The sequence below is a fragment of the Gobius niger genome, assembly GCF_951799975.1.
Source record: "Gobius niger genome assembly, chromosome: 1".
NCBI classification, from domain to species: Eukaryota; Metazoa; Chordata; class Actinopteri; order Gobiiformes; family Gobiidae; genus Gobius; species Gobius niger.
In genome coordinates, this window is record NC_136852.1 from 1,513,151 (window position 1) to 1,535,977 (window position 22,827).

The 22,827-nt window shown below is 39.0% G+C and overlaps 1 protein-coding gene across 1 annotated transcript; it reads left to right on the top strand.

The window, feature by feature from the left end:
- Positions 1 to 208: 208 nt before the first annotated feature.
- On the top strand, positions 209 to 12,579 carry rpl35a (ribosomal protein L35a). The gene is made up of 5 exons (XM_079569395.1): positions 209 to 261; positions 852 to 889; positions 2,149 to 2,301; positions 12,240 to 12,384; positions 12,512 to 12,579. Exons 2-5 carry the CDS (start codon positions 879 to 881, stop codon positions 12,533 to 12,535), a joined length of 333 nt encoding a protein of 110 aa, XP_079425521.1. The 5' UTR covers positions 209 to 261; positions 852 to 878; the 3' UTR covers positions 12,536 to 12,579.
- Positions 12,580 to 22,827: the final 10,248 nt, after the last annotated feature.

The following is a 22,827-nucleotide window of genomic DNA, read 5'->3' on the forward strand; positions in this document are numbered from 1 at the left end:
TTATTTATTCATATGTTTCTGTCGCTTTTTTTTCTCTTCACGCTGGAGAACATGCGCTCGGTTCAGGCGGATGTTAAGAGGTTTGACTCTAATATCTATTTGTTTCCCCGTCACCAGAGTCTCATAAAACAGGTTTAACCGCTGTTTTAAGTGAATAATCGTGTTTCTGTTCAGGCAGCTCCTCGGCCGCCTCTCTCTCTCATATCTGCCCTCAGGACCCCGCGCACTTCCTTTTCCGCCATCTTTGCTCAGTTTGTGCAGGTAAAGATCCGCCATGTTCGACTGAAAAACCCTCAAAAACATCACCATCGCGTCCCCATCCGCGCTCCATAACCCCCGCGGCGGCTCCGGTAACGGCCCCGCTCGGCCCGGGGGAAGTTTGGAGTCCGGGGTTTTAACGATGGCGGAGATTTTGATCGGATTGTGGAGGCAGCGGGCTAACGGCGGCAGCGCAGCCGGGGACAGACGCTCACACACGGGCTGCGCTTCTGACTCTACCCGCTGTCTCCACGCGGTTCTTCTCCGCTAATATCCGTGTTTATATCCAGAATGTTTTCGCCTTTAGTTTCACATCCGTCCCAATAGTTTTCATTCAGAAATCCCGTGTTTACGACAGCTGTTAGCATTAGCCGTCATGCTACACTCGCCTGTATCCCATCGTTAAGTGCATGTACATGTTAATTCATTAGTTTTGTGCCTAAATAACTGTCTATACTGCCTCTAAATCTTAGATTTAATAACTATACACATATAAATTACCGTGTATAGTCGTACAGCATCCCGAGTACATTTGTGCAGCTAATTCTTAATAGCATAAGCTTTTAAAAGGACATGTCTTTATCTTGTTGCAGGTGAACTCACCTGAAGAGACTTTCACGATGCCTGGAAGGTGAGCTCGAAACTCCACATCTTTCTAAAGTGCTTTGTGTTTGTCAGTCTGGGCTGTGTGACATGAGAATAGCATTATATTAAGAAATTATATTAATATAATTGTATATATATATTATATGTATATAATTATATATTCAGCTATTACGCGTTAAAGGAACATGCCACTAGGGCTGAAACAGCTAATTGATTAATCGACAACTAATCGATTACTAAAATAGTCTATTTCAGTAAGCGATTAATCGTCTTCTAGTAAAAGACTAAAGTAGAGCAAAAATGTCAAGAAAATTATATTATTTTGGATGAAAGCCTACTTTATTTTTAAAGTGAGGGTCTGGTGTGTTTTGTACATCGTAAATTTCATAAATATCTGTCTTTGTCTCGTCCAGTCAGAAAGCAGAATTGGCACAAAGAGCCTCCTATAAACGTTTACTTAAAGTTTACTCCATCAACATGTCCTCAAGCGGCGCCACTTTAGCTTTATGTGGTCAAAAAATCTAAAAAATACTATTTCCATGCACCTTTACCAGCCAATCGATTAATCGTAAAAATAATCGGTAGATTAATCGATAACCAAAATAATTGTTAGTTGCAGCCCTACATGCCACCGTTTTTCCATACTGAGATATGTTCTTACTTTAGACGAGTTGATCCGTACCTGCCGGGTCTTTGTGCTAACGTCCCCCCCGTTTGGAGCTATAGGAATACATCAGAAGAGGCCAAATGCTAAAACATCTTTGGCTTTTTTTTGTGACTGAGGGCACGCACAACGACCTGACAGGTACAAATCAACTCGTCTAAGGTAAAAAACATATCTCAGTATGGAAAAACGGTGGCCTGTTCCCTTTTAAGAGGTTTACATTGACCTGCTTCTGCCTGAATAAACCCTGATAAGCATTCAGTTGGATTAAAATCTAAATTTCTTAGAAAATATTCTCCTTAGAGACCGAACTTGCTCAATGACATCAAAACTATTTATACTGCGTGCATCGTCAAACACAAAATACATGTTCTGCTTTTGAATATCGCCATTCCTCGGTTTGGTAGAATGTTTGTAAATCTTATCAGAGTCATGTGACCTCAGTTCATCTGTGCTGAGGGAGATCCAGGTGTTTAAAGAGATTAACCATAATACAATATTCAGCATTTTAGAGTTTGGTCCTTTAGATGTGTATTATCCAGTGCTGTGGTCCTGATGAGTGACTGAGTGAAGGTGTCGGGCTGCAGTGCTTGATGGTCTGACCTGCTGTTGTGTCACAGACTGTGGAGCAAAGCCATCTTCACCGGCTACAAGCGCGGTCTGAGGAACCAGCGCGAACACACGGCTCTGCTCAAACTGGAGGGCTGCTACACCCGCACCGAGGTCGACTTCTACCTGGGCAAGCGCTGCGCCTACGTCTACAAGGCCAAGAAGTGAGAAACTACCTTTATACTTCACTAACATAACAGTTATACTACGACTACAAGGCCAAGAAGTGAGAAACTACCTTTATACTTCACTAACATAACAGTTATACTACGACTACAAGGCCAAGAAGTGAGAAACTACCTTTATACTTCACCAACATAACAGTTATACTACGACTACAAGGCCGAGAAGTGAGAAACTACCTTTATACTTCACTAACATAACAGTTATACTACGACTACAAGGCCGAGAAGTGAGAAACTACCTTTATACTTCACTAACATAACAGTTATACTACGACTACAAGGCCAAGAAGTGAGAAACTACCTTTATACTTCACCAGCATAACAGTTATACTACGACTACAAGGCCAAGAAGTGAGAAACTACCTTTATACTTCACCAACATAACAGTTATACTACGACTACAAGGCCAAGAAGTGAGAAACTACCTTTATACTTCACTAGCATAACAGTTATACTACGACTACAAGGCCGAGAAGTGAGAAACTACCTTTATACTTCACTAACATAACAGTTATACTACGACTACAAGGCCGAGAAGTGAGAAACTACCTTTATACTTCACTAACACAACAGTTATACTACGACTACAAGGCAGAGAAGTGAGAAACTACCTTTATACTTCACTAACATAACAGTTATACTACGACTACAAGGCCGAGAAGTGAGAAACTACCTTTGTCCTTCACTTACATAACAGTTATACTACGACTACAAGGCCAAGAAGTGAGAAACTACCTTTATACTTCACTAACATAACAGTTATACTACGACTACAAGGCAGAGAAGTGAGAAACTACCTTTATACTTCACTAACACAACAGTTATACTACGACTACAAGGCCAAGAAGTGAGAAACTACCTTTATACTTCACTAACATAACAGTTATTCTACGACTACAAGGCCAAGAAGTGAGAAACTACCTTTATACTTCACTAACATAACAGTTATACTACGACTACAAGGCCAAGAAGTGAGAAACTACCTTTATACTTCACTAACATAACAGTTATACTACGACTACAAGGCAGAGAAGTGAGAAACTACCTTTATACTTCACTAACACAACAGTTATACTACGACTACAAGGCCAAGAAGTGAGAAACTACCTTTATACTTCACTAACATAACAGTTATACTACGACTACAAGGCCAAGAAGTGAGAAACTACCTTTATACTTCACTAACATAACAGTTATACTACGTCTACAAGGCCAAGAAGTGAGAAACTACCTTTATACTTCACTAACATAAGTTATACTACGTCTACAAGGCCAAGAAGTGAGAAACTACCTTTATACTTCACTAACATAACAGTTATACTACGACTACAAGGCCAAGAAGTGAGAAACTACCTTTATACTTCACTAATATAACAGTTATACTACGACTACAAGGCCGAGAAGTGAGAAACTACCTTTATACTTCACTAACATAACAGTTATACTACGACTACAAGGCCAAGAAGTGAGAAACTACCTTTATACTTCACTAACATAACAGTTATACTACGACTACAAGGCCAAGAAGTGAGAAACTACCTTTATACTTCACTAACATAACAGTTATACTACGACTACAAGGCCAAGAAGTGAGAAACTACCTTTATACTTCACTAATATAACAGTTATACTACGACTACAAGGCCGAGAAGTGAGAAACTACCTTTATACTTCACTAACATAACAGTTATACTACGACTACAAGGCCGAGAAGTGAGAAACTACCTTTATACTTCACTAACATAACAGTTATACTACGACTACAAGGCCGAGAAGTGAGAAACTACCTTTATACTTCACTAACATAACAGTTATACTACGACTACAAGGCCGAGAAGTGAGAAACTACCTTTATACTTCACTAACATAAGTTATACTACGACTACAAGGCCAAGAAGTGAGAAACTACCTTTATACTTCACTAACATAACAGTTATACTACGACTACAAGGCCAAGAAGTGAGAAACTACCTTTATACTTCACTAACATAACAGTTATACTACGACTACAAGGCCAAGAAGTGAGAAACTACCTTTATACTTCACTAACATAACAGTTTTACTACGACTACAAGGCAGAGAAGTGAGAAACTACCTTTATACTTCACTAACATAACAGTTATACTACGACTACAAGGCCGAGAAGTGAGAAACTACCTTTATACTTCACTAGCATAACAGTTATACTACGACTACAAGGCCAAGAAGTGAGAAACTACCTTTATCCTTCACTAACATAACAGTTATACTACGTCTACAAGGCCAAGAAGTGAGAAACTACCTTTATACTTCACTAACATAACAGTTATACTACGTCTACAAGGCCAAGAAGTGAGAAACTACCTTTATACTTCACTTTATAACAGTTATACTACGACTACAAGGCCAAGAAGTGAGAAACTACCTTTATACTTCACTAACACAACAGTTATACTATGACTACAAGGCCAAGAAGTGAGAAACTACCTTTATACTTCACTAACATAACAGTTATACTACGACTACAAGGCCAAGAAGTGAGAAACTACCTTTATACTTCACTAACATAACAGTTATACTACGACTACAAGGCCAAGAAGTGAGAAACTACCTTTATACTTCACTAACATAACAGTTATACTATGACTACAAGGCCAAGAAGTGAGAAACTACCTTTATACTTCACTAACACAACAGTTATACTACGACTACAAGGCAGGGAAGTGAGAAACTACCTTTATACTTCACTAACATAACAGTTATACTACGACTACAAGGCCGAGAAGTGAGAAACTACCTTTATACTTCACTAACATAAGTTATACTACGACTACAAGGCCAAGAAGTGAGAAACTGCCTTTATACTTCACTAACATAACAGTTATACTACGACTATAAGGCCAAGAAGTGAGAAACTACCTTTATACTTCACTAACACAACAGTTATACTACGACTACAAGGCCAAGAAGTGAGAAACTACCTTTATACTTCACTAACATAACAGTTATACTACGACTACAAGGCCGAGAAGTGAGAAACTACCTTTATACTTCACTAACATAACAGTTATACTACGACTACAAGGCAGAGAAGTGAGAATCTACCTTTATACTTCACTAACATAACAGTTATACTACGACTACAAGGCCAAGAAGTGAGAAACTACCTTTATACTTCACTAACATAACAGTTATACTACGACTACAAGGCCGAGAAGTGAGAAACTACCTTTATACTTCACTAACATAACAGTTATACTACGACTACAAGGCAGAGAAGTGAGAAACTACCTTTATACTTCACTAACATAACAGTTATACTACGACTACAAGGCCAGGAAGTGAGAAACTACCTTTATACTTCACTAACATAAGTTATACTACGACTACAAGGCAGAGAAGTGAGAAACTACCTTTATACTTCACTAACACAACAGTTATACTACGACTACAAGGCCAAGAAGTGAGAAACTACCTTTATACTTCACTAACATAAGTTATACTACGACTACAAGGCAGAGAAGTGAGAAACTACCTTTATACTTCACTAACACAACAGTTATACTACGACTACAAGGCCAAGAAGTGAGAAACTACCTTTATACTTCACTTTATAACAGTTATACTACGACTACAAGGCCAAGAAGTGAGAAACTACCTTTATACTTCACTAACACAACAGTTATACTACGACTACAAGGCCAAGAAGTGAGAAACTACCTTTATACTTCACTAACATAACAGTTATACTACGACTACAAGGCCAAGAAGTGAGAAACTACCTTTATACTTCACTAACATAACAGTTATACTACGACTACAAGGCAGAGAAGTGAGAAACTACCTTTATACTTCACTAACATAACAGTTATACTACGACTACAAGGCCAAGAAGTGAGAAACTACCTTTATACTTCACTAACATAAGTTATACTACGACTACAAGGCCAAGAAGTGAGAAACTACCTTTATACTTCACTAACATAACAGTTATACTACGACTACAAGGCCGAGAAGTGAGAAACTACCTTTATACTTCACTAACATAACAGTTATACTACGACTACAAGGCCGAGAAGTGAGAAACTACCTTTATACTTCACTAACATAACAGTTATACTACGACTATAAGGCCGAGAAGTGAGAAACTACCTTTATACTTCACTAACATAACAGTTATACTACGACTACAAGGCCGAGAAGTGAGAAACTACCTTTATACTTCACTAACATAACAGTTATACTACGACTACAAGGCCGAGAAGTGAGAAACTACCTTTATACTTCACTAACATAACAGTTATACTACGACTACAAGGCCAAGAAGTGAGAAACTACCTTTATACTTCACTAACATAAGTTATACTACGACTATAAGGCCAAGAAGTGAGAAACTACCTTTATACTTCACTAACATAACAGTTATACTACGACTACAAGGCCGAGAAGTGAGAAACTACCTTTATACTTCACTAACATAACAGTTATACTACGACTATAAGGCCAAGAAGTGAGAAACTACCTTTATACTTCACTAACATGACAGTTATACTACGACTACAAGGCCAAGAAGTGAGAAACTACCTTTATACTTCACTAACATGACAGTTATACTACGTCTACAAGGCCAAGAAGTGAGAAACTACCTTTATACTTCACTAACATAACAGTTATACTACGACTACAAGGCCGAGAAGTGAGAAACTACCTTTATACTTCACTAACATAACAGTTATACTACGACTACAAGGCAGAGAAGTGAGAAACTACCTTTATACTTCACTAACATAACAGTTATACTACGACTACAAGGCAGAGAAGTGAGAATCTACCTTTATACTTCACTAACATAACAGTTATACTACGACTACAAGAACAAGAAGTGAGAATCTACCTTTATACTTCACTAACACAACAGTTATACTACGATTACAAGGCCGAGAAGTGTGAAACTACCTTTATACTTCACTAACATAACAGTTATACTACGACTACAAGGCAGAGAAGTGAGAAACTACCTTTATACTTCACTAACATAACAGTTATACTACGTCTACAAGGCCAAGAAGTGAGAAACTACCTTTATACTTCACTAACATAACAGTTATACTACGACTACAAGGCAGAGAAGTGAGAATCTACCTTTATACTTCACTAACATAACAGTTATACTACGACTACAAGGCCGAGAAGTGAGAAACTACCTTTATACTTCACTAACATAACAGTTATACTACGACTACAAGGCCAAGAAGTGAGAAACTGCCTTTATACTTCACTAACATAACAGTTATACTACGACTATAAGGCCAAGAAGTGAGAAACTACCTTTATACTTCACTAACACAACAGTTATACTACGACTACAAGGCCAAGAAGTGAGAAACTACCTTTATACTTCACTAACATAACAGTTATACTACGACTACAAGGCCGAGAAGTGAGAAACTACCTTTATACTTCACTAACATAACAGTTATACTACGACTACAAGGCAGAGAAGTGAGAATCTACCTTTATACTTCACTAACATAACAGTTATACTACGACTACAAGGCCAAGAAGTGAGAAACTACCTTTATACTTCACTAACATAACAGTTATACTACGACTACAAGGCCGAGAAGTGAGAAACTACCTTTATACTTCACTAACATAACAGTTATACTACGACTACAAGGCAGAGAAGTGAGAAACTACCTTTATACTTCACTAACATAACAGTTATACTACGACTACAAGGCCAGGAAGTGAGAAACTACCTTTATACTTCACTAACATAAGTTATACTACGACTACAAGGCAGAGAAGTGAGAAACTACCTTTATACTTCACTAACACAACAGTTATACTACGACTACAAGGCCAAGAAGTGAGAAACTACCTTTATACTTCACTAACATAAGTTATACTACGACTACAAGGCAGAGAAGTGAGAAACTACCTTTATACTTCACTAACACAACAGTTATACTACGACTACAAGGCCAAGAAGTGAGAAACTACCTTTATACTTCACTTTATAACAGTTATACTACGACTACAAGGCCAAGAAGTGAGAAACTACCTTTATACTTCACTAACACAACAGTTATACTACGACTACAAGGCCAAGAAGTGAGAAACTACCTTTATACTTCACTAACATAACAGTTATACTACGACTACAAGGCCAAGAAGTGAGAAACTACCTTTATACTTCACTAACATAACAGTTATACTACGACTACAAGGCAGAGAAGTGAGAAACTACCTTTATACTTCACTAACATAACAGTTATACTACGACTACAAGGCCAAGAAGTGAGAAACTACCTTTATACTTCACTAACATAAGTTATACTACGACTACAAGGCCAAGAAGTGAGAAACTACCTTTATACTTCACTAACATAACAGTTATACTACGACTACAAGGCCGAGAAGTGAGAAACTACCTTTATACTTCACTAACATAACAGTTATACTACGACTACAAGGCCGAGAAGTGAGAAACTACCTTTATACTTCACTAACATAACAGTTATACTACGACTATAAGGCCGAGAAGTGAGAAACTACCTTTATACTTCACTAACATAACAGTTATACTACGACTACAAGGCCGAGAAGTGAGAAACTACCTTTATACTTCACTAACATAACAGTTATACTACGACTACAAGGCCGAGAAGTGAGAAACTACCTTTATACTTCACTAACATAACAGTTATACTACGACTACAAGGCCAAGAAGTGAGAAACTACCTTTATACTTCACTAACATAAGTTGTACTACGACTATAAGGCCAAGAAGTGAGAAACTACCTTTATACTTCACTAACATAACAGTTATACTACGACTACAAGGCCGAGAAGTGAGAAACTACCTTTATACTTCACTAACATAACAGTTATACTACGACTATAAGGCCAAGAAGTGAGAAACTACCTTTATACTTCACTAACATGACAGTTATACTACGACTACAAGGCCAAGAAGTGAGAAACTACCTTTATACTTCACTAACATAACAGTTATACTACGACTACAAGGCCGAGAAGTGAGAAACTACCTTTGTCCTTCACTTACATAACAGTTATACTACGACTACAAGGCCAAGAAGTGAGAAACTACCTTTATACTTCACTAACATAACAGTTATACTACGACTACAAGGCAGAGAAGTGAGAAACTACCTTTATACTTCACTAACACAACAGTTATACTACGACTACAAGGCCAAGAAGTGAGAAACTACCTTTATACTTCACTAACATAACAGTTATTCTACGACTACAAGGCCAAGAAGTGAGAAACTACCTTTATACTTCACTAACATAACAGTTATACTACGACTACAAGGCCAAGAAGTGAGAAACTACCTTTATACTTCACTAACATAACAGTTATACTACGACTACAAGGCAGAGAAGTGAGAAACTACCTTTATACTTCACTAACACAACAGTTATACTACGACTACAAGGCCAAGAAGTGAGAAACTACCTTTATACTTCACTAACATAACAGTTATACTACGACTACAAGGCCAAGAAGTGAGAAACTACCTTTATACTTCACTAACATAACAGTTATACTACGTCTACAAGGCCAAGAAGTGAGAAACTACCTTTATACTTCACTAACATAAGTTATACTACGTCTACAAGGCCAAGAAGTGAGAAACTACCTTTATACTTCACTAACATAACAGTTATACTACGACTACAAGGCCAAGAAGTGAGAAACTACCTTTATACTTCACTAATATAACAGTTATACTACGACTACAAGGCCGAGAAGTGAGAAACTACCTTTATACTTCACTAACATAACAGTTATACTACGACTACAAGGCAGAGAAGTGAGAAACTACCTTTATACTTCACTAACATAACAGTTATACTACGACTACAAGGCCGAGAAGTGAGAAACTACCTTTATACTTCACTAACATAACAGTTATACTACGACTACAAGGCCGAGAAGTGAGAAACTACCTTTATACTTCACTAACATAAGTTATACTACGACTACAAGGCCAAGAAGTGAGAAACTACCTTTATACTTCACTAACATAACAGTTATACTACGACTACAAGGCCAAGAAGTGAGAAACTACCTTTATACTTCACTAACATAACAGTTATACTACGACTACAAGGCCAAGAAGTGAGAAACTACCTTTATACTTCACTAACATAACAGTTTTACTACGACTACAAGGCAGAGAAGTGAGAAACTACCTTTATACTTCACTAACATAACAGTTATACTACGACTACAAGAACAAGAAGTGAGAATCTACCTTTATACTTCACTAACACAACAGTTATACTACGATTACAAGGCCGAGAAGTGTGAAACTACCTTTATACTTCACTAACATAACAGTTATACTACGACTACAAGGCAGAGAAGTGAGAAACTACCTTTATACTTCACTAACATAACAGTTATACTACGTCTACAAGGCCAAGAAGTGAGAAACTACCTTTATACTTCACTAACATAACAGTTATACTACGACTACAAGGCAGAGAAGTGAGAATCTACCTTTATACTTCACTAACATAACAGTTATACTACGACTACAAGGCAGAGAAGTGAGAAACTACCTTTATACTTCACTAACATAACAGTTATACTACGACTACAAGGCCAAGAAGTGAGAAACTACCTTTATACTTCACTAACATAACAGTTATACTACGACTACAAGGCCAAGAAGTGAGAAACTACCTTTATACTTCACTAACATAACAGTTATACTACGACTACAAGGCCGAGAAGTGAGAAACTACCTTTATACTTCACTAACATAACAGTTATACTACGACTACAAGGCCAAGAAGTGAGAAACTACCTTTATACTTCACTAACATAACAGTTATACTACGACTACAAGGCCGAGAAGTGAGAAACTACCTTTATACTTCACTAACATAACAGTTATACTACGTTACTACATTGTAGGGAAGCTTAAATCATCGACTGGGTTTTGTTTCTTGGGTCTTTTTAATGCTCAGTTTGGATGATTCTGTTGTAAATAAAGTTAAAGTTAAAGGTCTCCTGATCTTTCATATGAAGAAAACTGCTCAGTTCTGCTCATTAATATGAAGATTCATTATTTAGCCGACAATAACACGAGCCATCGCTGGTGTTTACGTCTCAGGGAAGGGGGCGGAGTTAAATGCTGTCACGGCTCAGCGTGAGAAACAAACCGGGGCAAACTTAGTTTATCGCGCACCAGGAGACCCACACACGGGCTTTGTGAAGCAGCAGATCCAGAAAGTCTCTGGTTCCTCTGGTGTCAGTTTCATCTGACACCAGCACGCCGCTCGTCAGGCCGACGCCGCTCGTCAGGCGGACGCCGTTTTACCTTTAAGCCATTTTCCACATGGTCTGTTTTTAAAAGCATGAGTGAATTGCATTTCTCGCCAGCTCTTTTAAAGGAAAGACACTTTTACCCAAACTGGAGCTGAGTCTAAACAAGGTCCTCAACTTTACCAAAACCCGGTCCAGTCGATGGTTTAAGCTTTTCCACGACAGATACGACGAACGAGAGCCTCCACGAAAAATACACAAACACAAAACCTCATGTCCAATTCGTACTTCAGTCAGAGTCCTCTGGAGCGAGTGTGGAGGGAACGTCTGTCTGAACCGTTACCCGAGCCCAGACTGACCCGAGCCCAGACTGACCCGGGCCCAGACTGACCCGAGCCCGACCCGGGCCCAGACTGACCCGGGCCTGACCCAAACTGTTTACATCTGACCATGAATGTGACTGACATGTGGTACCACAGCTTCTCCTCTGGGTTTAAAGAAGCCACGCCCCCTCTCGTCCTAACATCTGTCCTAACATCTGTCCCGTTTAGGAACACAGTGACCCCTGGTGGCTCCTGCAGCCTCTCGTCCTAACATCTGTCCTAACATCTGTCCTGTTGTTGTTTAGGAACACAGTGACCCCTGGTGGAGCTCCCAATAAGACGCGTGTGATCTGGGGGAAGGTGATGCGCGCTCATGGCAGCAGTGGGATGGTCCGCGCCAAGTTCAACAGGAACCTGCCGGCCAAGGCCATCGGACACCGGATCAGAGTGGTAATTACTCATTAATAACTTAACGATTAATAACTCAACCATGGTAATTACAATTAATAACTGTTAACGATTAATAACTGTTTACGCCCGAGCCTCGTGAGCCTGAACCCGTCTCCTCTCGTTGCAGATGTTGTATCCGTCGAGAGTCTGAAGAAAAACTCCGGTTTGTTTGTAAATAAATGAACAAGGTTCAAACTCCGCCTCCTGTGTCTCATTCACACTCGCAGCAGAGCATCATGGGAAACTGCAGCACACGCGTGGCGTTCAGAACCACCGTACATGAAGCTGATGGAGATTCCTCTGGATCTGTTAATGTGTTGAAGGACAGATGTTTTACTGTGAAACTCCGGCTGGTTCTGCGGCAAAGTTTGGTCAAGGCTTTAACTTAAAGCAGCAGTACGTAACTTAACCTTCATGAATCCTTCCCGTCGTCCCTCTGGGGGTGATACAAGTGTTAATGGGATGATTGTGGGGGGTCAACTTTCCTGCACTGACCCGGAGTCACCAATACACACAAATGGAATCACGAAGAAGCTAGCGGCTAACTGAGGGCTAGCACCACTTAAACAGTATTTACAGATAAAAACTATCTCCATTGTGTGACTGGATGAACAATCTCCCTCTGACCCTTTGTCTTTTCTGTCAGTGCAGGATTTACTCTCACAGACTGAGTAAAACACATGTACGACGCCTGCAGTGGCGCTGACGGCCTCCAGGGGGCAGGAGTTACTTAGTTCTGCTTTAAACATAAGACGTTAATGTCTGAAATCTGTTACATGAACTCACCTTTTAGTTGTAACCGTTGGTGTGACTCAGTGATTTGAGTAAAGCAGTGAGGAGGAAATCACTTTAAACCCACAGGTGAAAAAGGATTTTCCATCTGTTTCAAAGTAGAATTAAAAGTGAATAAAAGAATCTCCAGTAAACGTCCGTGTCTGAAAGGTTCCTGTGGAGACATTTTAACTGTCATTAAAAATCAGAGACTTAGATTCTACGTTTATTGGAACATTATGACATCGTTTGTTCCATAAGTTTAGAAACCAAAAGCTCGAACACATTCAGGTCACATTTCTTTATTAGACGTTGCCGGTTTTGTCCAATTCGTTTGAAATATTTGCAAATCTGAAGTTTGTGGCATTAACCGGTTTGTCTGGTGTTTTATAATTATTTGGGATCAGTAGGACCTAATGAGTAAAATAACTAAAATGTGATGTTGTACAGGAAGTCGTTTTTGCAGAAAATGATGTGGGTCTATCAGAACTTTATGAAATATGATCTGCTGTTAAGGCCAGAAGCTCCTAATTAGTCAAAGTTTCAGCTTAACATGAGTAATTAAGGTTAAGAGGTTAAAACAAACTGATCTGCAGCCCATATTCACTTAGATTTAGTTAAAGTTGTGTTTTTCAGGCGATGAGAGCCAAAACTGGTATCGGTTCAGTATCGGATATTTGTAGCCAATACCCAATATCAGATTTTTTCCAGTGTCGGTTCCGATATCGAATATATCAGTGAAAAAAATAAAAATATACAGAAAATAAAGTAAAATCTACATCTGAGACAGATCATAGAGGCGGGGCTAAATAGGCTAACTATCTAGCATGCTAGCTATACCGTTTATTTCTACGACAATAAACCACTTAGTATTTCAGTATAAGATTTACAACTGAACAACATGACACTGCAAATGTGACACTGACGATAACTATTCACAACTGTAAACCATGTAAATAGTCCCAGGTTTAAACACATGGTAAATAAATAACGTTATATCGTCCCAATGTCCTCAAACCAGTGCTTCACATTCACTGATGTCCGAGTGGCTACAATTACTAAAATATGTGAAACTTATTAAAATAAATGTCTTTATTCATATCATTTGGATAGATTTTTTTCCTGGATCATTTTCTTTGGAGAACTGGTGTAGAAGGATTTTGCTGATTTTCCCGCCATCGTCTTCACTGACACTGGTTTAATGTTGTGATGTCACCACAAGATAATAATAATAATAAAGGTATTATTATTATTATTTAAGATGGCGTGGGCAGTGTCCCCACATGTGGACAACAGGACAAAGATGGACAGGAACCGAGGTCATTCTCTCCAGTTTGGCTTTACCCAAATCTAAAAGCGTCTTGAACAAAGATGAAATCACGGACGACAAATGCAATAAAACGGCAACAGAAAAGTGACAAAAAGCAGAGAAAATGTGGAGAAACAACAACAGGAGGAAAAACCGTTCAGATGAGTTTTGGTGTTTGGGGTCTTAGCTTTCAAATGAAACCTTTTAGATTTGGGTAAAGCTGAACTGGATAACGATGGAAATGTGACAAAAAAGTGACGAAAAACGGACGAAAATGTGCCAAAAAAAATATTAAAAAAAAGATCAAAAAATGAAAAAAAATGATGAAAAAAATGTTAAAATATAATGAAAAAATGATAAAAAATGACAAAAAATTGATTTAAAAAAAGATGAAAAATGATTAAAAAAATGACAAAGAAATGATGAAATAATGATAAAAAATGATGAAAAAATTTATTTAAAAAAAGATGAAAAATGATGAAAAAATGACAAAAAATGGATAAAAAAGAAATGATGAAAAAATGATAAATGACAAAAAATTGATAAAAAAAAATTGATGAAAAAACGGTGGTGTTTGGCCTTTTCAAACAGACGATAAAGAAACAGCTCCACCTACAGGCCGGTCACTGAACTTCATCTGAACCTGAACACTTTAAACCAGTCTCACTTACTCCAGTTCAGCTTTACCTAAAGCTAAGACCTACAAAACCTGCAACATTTCTGTCACTCTTTTTTTTAGATTTGGGTAAAGCCAAACTGGACAAAACCTGCTCGTCTCTGTGGGGGTGAAGAGGTAATCCACATTTTAAAGGAAAACTCACCTCAAATCCACAGTTTTTGCAGATAAACTGTTTTTTATTGATTGATTTATCTGACAGGGACATTTCAGTTCAACATAGCACAAAACAAGCTCGTTACTGATGCAAAAAGAGTTTAAAGCTGGTGCGAATTTTCAACTCCAGTCCCGGGTTGGGCCTTTCAACACGACATTAACATTTTCAATTTTATCTTAATAACTTACCTTTATACACACTATATAAATCATTATCACAAACTCAAACAATGGGCACGATTCTGTGTCGATTTCAGCCGAGACTGTGAAGATTTTAAACTCAGTCATGGTTTTAAGTTCAATGGGAATGAGATGCACTTTTATGTAAAGGCAGATGGACCAGAGGAGGAACTTATTACTGATGTTATTACTGATGTTATTACTGATGTTATTACTGATGTTATTACTGATGTTATTACTGATATTACTGATGTTATTACTGTTATTATTAAAAATTAACAAACAAATGATGAAAAAATGTTGAAAAAGTGGCAAAAAATCAACCAAAAATGACACAAAAAATACGAAAAAATGACGAAAAAATGATTTTAAAAAATGGCAAAAAATCAACAAAAAAAAGGACAAAAAATGGTGAAAAAGTGGCAAAAATGTGATAAATATTTGACAAAAAATTTACATAGATTTGACATAAAAAGGACAAATGTGACAAAAAAAATGATGAAAAAATGTTGAAAAAGTGGCAAAAAATCAACAAAAAATGACAAAAAAATCAACAAAAAAATGACCAAAAAAAATGATGAAAAAATGACAAAACATTTACAAAAAAAGGACAAAAAATTTACAAAAAAAGATGAAAAAGTGGCAATAATGTGATAAATATTTGACAAAAAATTTACATAGATTTGACATAAAAAGGACAAATGTGACAAAAATTGACCAAAAAAATGATGAAAAAATGACAAAAAAAAGGACAACAAATGTACAAAAACTAAAAAAATGATGAAAAAATGTACAAAAACTAACAAAAAAATGATGAAAAAGTGGCAAAAATGTGATAAATATTTGACAAAAAATTTACATAGATTTGACATAAAAAAGACAAATGTGACAAAAAAATGATGACAAAATGTTGAAAAAGGGGCAAAAAATCAACAAAAAATGACAAAAAAAATGCGAAAAAATGACAAAAATTGATTAAAAAAATGATGAAAAAATGGCAAAAAATCAACAAAGGAAGGACACAAAAATGACAAAAATTGACAAAAAAATGACAAAAATTGACAAAAAAATGATGAAAAAATTGCAAAAAATCAACAAAACAGGACAAAAAATACGAAAAAATGACAAAAATTGATTAAAAAAAAAATGATGAAAAATTGACAAAAAAATGATGAAAAATTGACAAAAAAATGATGAAAAATGGACAAAAAAATGACAAAAATTGACAAAAAAATGACAAAAATTGACAAAAAAAATGATGAAAAAGTGGCAAAAATATGATAAATATCTGACAAAAAAAAAGTACATCAATTTGACATGAAAAGGACAAATGTGACAAAAAATGTACAAAAAAGTTACAAAAATGAGTTGAAAACCCCTCCCAAAAAGTGATGGAAAAAAAAATCTGATGACGTGAGGAAAAAGATCCATTCAGATGAGTTTTGTAGATCTCAGCTTTCAGATGAGGCGTTACACTGGCCTACAGGATTTGGGTAAAGCTGAACTGGAGAAAACGCTCTCGGTTCAGGCGGGAGTTAAGAGGTTAAAACTGTTTGGTCTGAACTAAAGGCTTCAGGTTTAACTCTGGATCTGCTCAGACTCTGTGACTCTGACGGAGGCGTTATGTAGGTGAGGGGCCCCTGAGCTGGAGGGGCCCCCCAGCTCAGGGGCCCCTCCAGCTCAGGGGCCACATCCGCCCCAACACAGAGGGAAATCACTTAAGTCAGAGTTGCTTCTCATCGTTATTCTTCACTTTCCGTCTGACTTTCCTCACTTTTCCCTCTTCTGTCCTCGTTTCTGCAGCCGTGTCTTTGCCGTGTCTTTGGCGTGTTGTTGTGCCGTGTTGTTGTGCCGTGTGTCCGTAGCGTGTTGTTATTGTGGCGTTCGCTGCGCCCTGATTGGCTTTGGCCGGTTGCCGTGGCGACGCTGAATGTAGGTCACAGGAGGTCATCGGCAGACGCTGTTTATCCAGTAAAAAAAAAAGACGTGTTTGTGAAGAGTCGGAGAATCTCTTCACCCCGAGGGTTAGACGTGAACGCTGCACACGAGGACTTAGCTTTCAAATGCGGCGCCGCAAAACAAAAACACGAGGAGGAAAGAAACAGAAACACGAGGAGGAAAAAAGGCAACAGAAGTTAGACAGAAAAGGCAGCGTTAAAAAGTGATGAAAACACAATGAACGAAGCAGCGACGTCGACCTTTTGAGACTTTCTCGTTAACGATGATGAAGAGACAGAAATGTGAAGCAAACATCTGTGTTTAACCCCTTAACTCCCGCCTGAACTGAGCACTTTTTCTCCAGTTTGGCTTTACCCCAATCCAAAAGCTTCTGGAAGAAAACTGAGACGAAAACAATGATGGAAATGTGACAAAAAAGTGACGAAAAATTGATGAAGTGGCAAAAATGTCACAAAAATGTCACAAGAAATTGACGAAAAAATGTAATAAAAATGTGATAAAAAATGTGATAAAAAATGACGAAAAAATGACAAAAATGTGACAAAAATGTGATAAAAATGTGATAAAAAATGACAAAAATGTGACAAAAATGTGATAAAAATGTGATAAAAAATGACAAAAATGTGATAAAAAATGACAAAAATGTGATAAAAAATGACAAAAATGTGATAAAAATGTGATAAAAAATGACAAAAATGTGATAAAAAAATGACGAAAAAATGACAAAAATGTGATTAAAAAATGACAAAAATGTGACAAAAATGTGATAAAAAATGACAAAAATGTGATAAAAATGTGATAAAAAATGATAAAAATGTGATAAAAATGTGATAAAAAATGATAAAAATGTGATAAAAAAATGACAAAAATGTGATAAAAAATGATAAAAATGTGATAAAAAAATGACGAAAAAATGACAAAAATGTGATAAAAAAATGACAAAAAAATATAAAAAATTACGAAAAATTTATAAAAAAGAAAAGAAAAAAAATTACAAAAATTTGACAAAAAATGACAAAAAAGTTACAAAAATGAGTTGAATGCCCACAAAAAAATGATGGAAAAAAATAAATCTGATGACGTGAGGAAAAAGATCCTCTCGGTTCAGGCGGGAGTTAAGAGGTTAAACAGAGAAGAGACACTTCCCCTATTTTCTTGTTCAATTTTTCCCCAAAAATGTTTTCTCAATTTTTCTATATTTTTTCCACAAACCTTTTCCTCAATGTTCCTACCCCAGAAAATGGCTGAAAAGAGTTTCCCAAAAGCCACGCCCCCTCCTATGACGAGATGCCGTCTGCACATAGATACATATATATGATTTTTTTGTTTCCTAATTCTTTCCCCACAGTTCTTCTTCTTATTTTCTTCCCTTATTTCCCTCCATATTTAACCCGTTCCCCGTGATATGTTTCTCTGTGACCTTGTCGTCCACGTCTCGCCCAGCTCTACGTTCGAGTCTCATTAAGGACTTCAGTTTGAGATCTTTCCCATAACCCCAGGGCCTCGCTGCAGTGTTGACTCTGGGGCCCCCTCGGCCCCCGCAGAGGCCCCTGGTTTGTCAGTTTACAGATGATTAAAGTGGTCGTTAGGAAACAGCACAAGTATGTGCGGACTCGGACTCGCCACAGAGACGTGAAGCTCCTGCTGTGAAGAGGGTTTATTTATCAGGTTTGTGACGTGTTCGTCTCCAGATTCTGGATCTGGTTTAGTGAAAAATGTCGCCTCGTTTTTTGGTTCAAAGTTCAGTAAATCTTTCCTTCCTAATGTGGTCTCGCTGTGAAGAGTGGAGTCTGATGGATGTTAAAGTTTAGTCCCTTTGGTCTCAGGAAATGACCATATTTGGATTTCAGCGTCATCTCGGTCGCAGCCTTTCCTGCAACACGTGGATACCAAACATGTCAGTGTTTGTGAATGAATAAGCGTGAGAAAGACCAGGGAGACACAGACATGATGGAGTTTCTCTTCCAAACTGTTGAAACTAAACTTTGTTTGTTTGTTTGTGTAGTTTTATTTGAGCAATTCACATTTTCTCTCCAGAGTTTCACAATCACAGTTAATGAAGCTCAAAGGGAGTCGACCTCTTGTTCATGTTCATTACATTTGTAATTCCTGATGCTACAGTTATACATTACTTTTACATTTACATTAAATAAACAAAATACAATCCTTTCTGAGTCTTCTATATCAGTTTCAGAACACAAATATAAACCTATATGTATTTGTGAGTCAAGTTTTATCCTACTGTTGTTACAATTGTTGTTACAAACTGTTTAATTTGTTCAAAGCTTTTCCAAACGGTTCCAAATACTTTCAACATTTTTCTCAAAAAAATTCCTGTTTTATGAAAAAATAAATAAACAATTCTCAAAAAAAATCAAAATATAAAAACAAAAAGAAAATCATTTTTTTTCTCAAAAAAGTTCAAAATTTTCCTCAAAATGTTTTTCAAAGAAAATCCAAATGTTTAAAAAAAAAAAAAAGCCAAATGTTTAAAAAAAACAGTTCCAAACATTTCCCAAATTTTCCTCAAAAAAATTCAAAATTTTTCTCAAAAAAATTCCAAATGTTTCAAAAAAATTATAAATTTAAAAAAAAGAAAGAAAAAATTCAAAAAATGTCCACATTGTTCAACAAAAAAAATCAAAATTTGTCAAGAAAATAAAAAAAAAATTCTCAAAATCTTTTCCTCTGCGTTAAAACTAAGCGTTCCTGAGGAAAGGAGACACAGACCTAAACACTGAAAGAACAGATTGAGTCTTTATTGTGAAGTTTGTTTTCTTTATTTCGGCTCAAATGGACCTCAGGACTAAACTACCCGGTCCAGACGTCACACTGTCGTGATTTAGACACATTTACAGGAGTTTCAGTTATCGGGCTTCGATACGTTTTTTCTTTAACTTGGTTTTCGATAAAGAAATCTGAACGAGCTAAAACATTTATCATCTAGAACCAGGAAACAGAACAATAACGAGCGGAAGATTTACAACATCGGGTCCAAGCATCTGGGGGAAAAAAATAAGAAAAGATTTGGGGGGAAAAATTTGAATAAAATGGGGGCAAATATGGAAATATTAGTCATAAAAATGAGAGTCACTTCCTTTAATCCTGTCCCTGGACCAACAGCAACAACAGTTGGATCTAAAGTGAGAAGTTTCTGTTCGGTTCCTGCTTTCGATAGAACCTAAACTTGTTTTAGTGGTGCCCCGCCCCAAATGAGGATCTGGAGGAGTCGGTCAGTCGTAGATGAGGACCTGGAGGAGTCGGTCAGTCGTAGATGAGGACCTGGAGGAGTCGGTCAGTCGTAGATGAGGATCTGGAGGAGTCGGTCAGTCGTAGATGAGGACCTGGAGGAGTCGGTCAGTCGTAGATGAGGACCTGGAGGAGTCGGTCAGTCGTAGATGAGGACCTGGAGGAGTCGGTCAGTCGTAGATGAGGACCTGGAGGAGTCGGTCAGTTGTAGATGAGGACCTGGAGGAGTCGGTCAGTCGTAGATGAGGACCTGGAGGAGTCGGTCAGTCGTAGATGAGGACCTGGAGGAGTCGGTCAGTGGTAGATGAGGACCTGGAGGAGTCGGTCAGTGGTAGATGAGGACCTGGAGGAGTCGGTCAGTCGTAGATGAGGACCTGGAGGAGTCGGTCAGACGTAGATGAGGACCTGGAGGAGTCGGTCAGTCGTAGATCAGGACCTGGAGGAGTCGGTCAGTCGTAGATGAGGATCTGGAGGAGTCGGTCAGTCGTAGATCAGGACCTGGAGGAGTCGGTCAGTCGTAGATGAGGATCTGGAGGAGTCGGTCAGACGTAGATGAGGACCTGGAGGAGTCGGTCAGTCGTAGATCAGGACCTGGAGGAGTCGGTCAGTCGTAGATCAGGACCTGGAGGAGTCGGTCAGTCGTAGATGAGGATCTGGAGGAGTCGGTCAGACGTAGATGAGGACCTGGAGGAGTCGGTCAGTCGTAGATCAGGACCTGGAGGAGTCGGTCAGTCGTAGATCAGGACCTGGAGGAGTCGGTCAGTCGTAGATGAGGATCTGGAGGAGTCGGTCAGTCGTAGATGAGGACCTGGAGGAGTCGGTCAGTCGTAGATGAGGACCTGGAGGAGTCGGTCAGTCGTAGATGAGGATCTGGAGGAGTCGGTCAGTCGTAGATCAGGACCTGGAGGAGTCGGTCAGTCGTAGATGAGGATCTGGAGGAGTCGGTCAGACGTAGATGAGGACCTGGAGGAGTCGGTCAGTCGTAGATCAGGACCTGGAGGAGTCGGTCAGTCGTAGATCAGGACCTGGAGGAGTCGGTCAGTCGTAGATGAGGATCTGGAGGAGTCGGTCAGTCGTAGATGAGGACCTGGAGGAGTCGGTCAGTCGTAGATGAAGACCTGGAGGAGTCGGTCAGTCGTAGATGAGGACCTGGAGGAGTCGGTCAGTCGTAGATGAGGACCTGGAGGAGTCGGTCAGTGGGTCAGTCGTAGATGAGGACCTGGAGGAGTCGGTCAGTCGTAGATGAGGACCTGGAGGAGTCGGTCAGTCGTAGATGAGGACCTGGAGGAGTCGGTCAGTCGTAGATGAGGACCTGGAGGAGTCGGTCAGACGTAGATGAGGACCTGGAGGAGTCGGTCAGTGGGTCACTCGTAGATGAGGACCTGGAGGAGTCGGTCAGACGTAGATGAGGATCTGGAGGAGTCGGTCAGACGTAGATGAGGACCTGGAGGAGTCGGTCAGTCGTAGATGAGGACCTGGAGGAGTCGGTCAGACGTAGATGAGGACCTGGAGGAGTCGGTCAGACGTAGATGAGGACCTGGAGGAGTCGGTCAGTCGTAGATGAGGACCTGGAGGAGTCGGTCAGTCGTAGATGAGGACCTGGAGGAGTCGGTCAGTCGTAGATGAGGACCTGGAGGAGTCGGTCAGTCGTAGATGAGGACCTGGAGGAGTCGATCAGTCGTAGATGAGGACCTGGAGGAGTCGGTCAGTCGTAGATGAGGACCTGGAGGAGTCGGTCAGTCGTAGATGAAGACCTGGAGGAGTCGGTCAGTCGTAGATGAGGACCTGGAGGAGTCGGTCAGTCGTAGATGAGGACCTGGAGGAGTCGGTCAGTCGTAGATGAGGACCTGGAGGAGTCGGTCAGTCGTAGATGAGGACCTGGAGGAGTCGGTCAGTCGTAGATGAGGACCTGGAGGAGTCGGTCAGTCGTAGATGAAGACCTGGAGGAGTCGGTCAGTCGTAGATGAGGACCTGGAGGAGTCGGTCAGACGTAGATGAGGACCTGGAGGAGTCGGTCAGTGGGTCACTCGTAGATGAGGACCTGGAGGAGTCGGTCAGACGTAGATGAGGATCTGGAGGAGTCGGTCAGACGTAGATGAGGACCTGGAGGAGTCGGTCAGTCGTAGATGAGGACCTGGAGGAG

What these genes read in the sequence shown, in the direction of transcription:
- rpl35a (XM_079569395.1), top strand. An exon ending in TACGTCTACAAGGCCAAGAA is followed by an intron (nt 2,302 to 12,239) that starts GTGAGAAACTAC and finishes GTTGTTGTTTAG; the next exon opens with GAACACAGTGACCCCTGGTG. An exon ending in TCGGACACCGGATCAGAGTG is followed by an intron (nt 12,385 to 12,511) that starts GTAATTACTCAT and finishes CTCTCGTTGCAG; the next exon opens with ATGTTGTATCCGTCGAGAGT.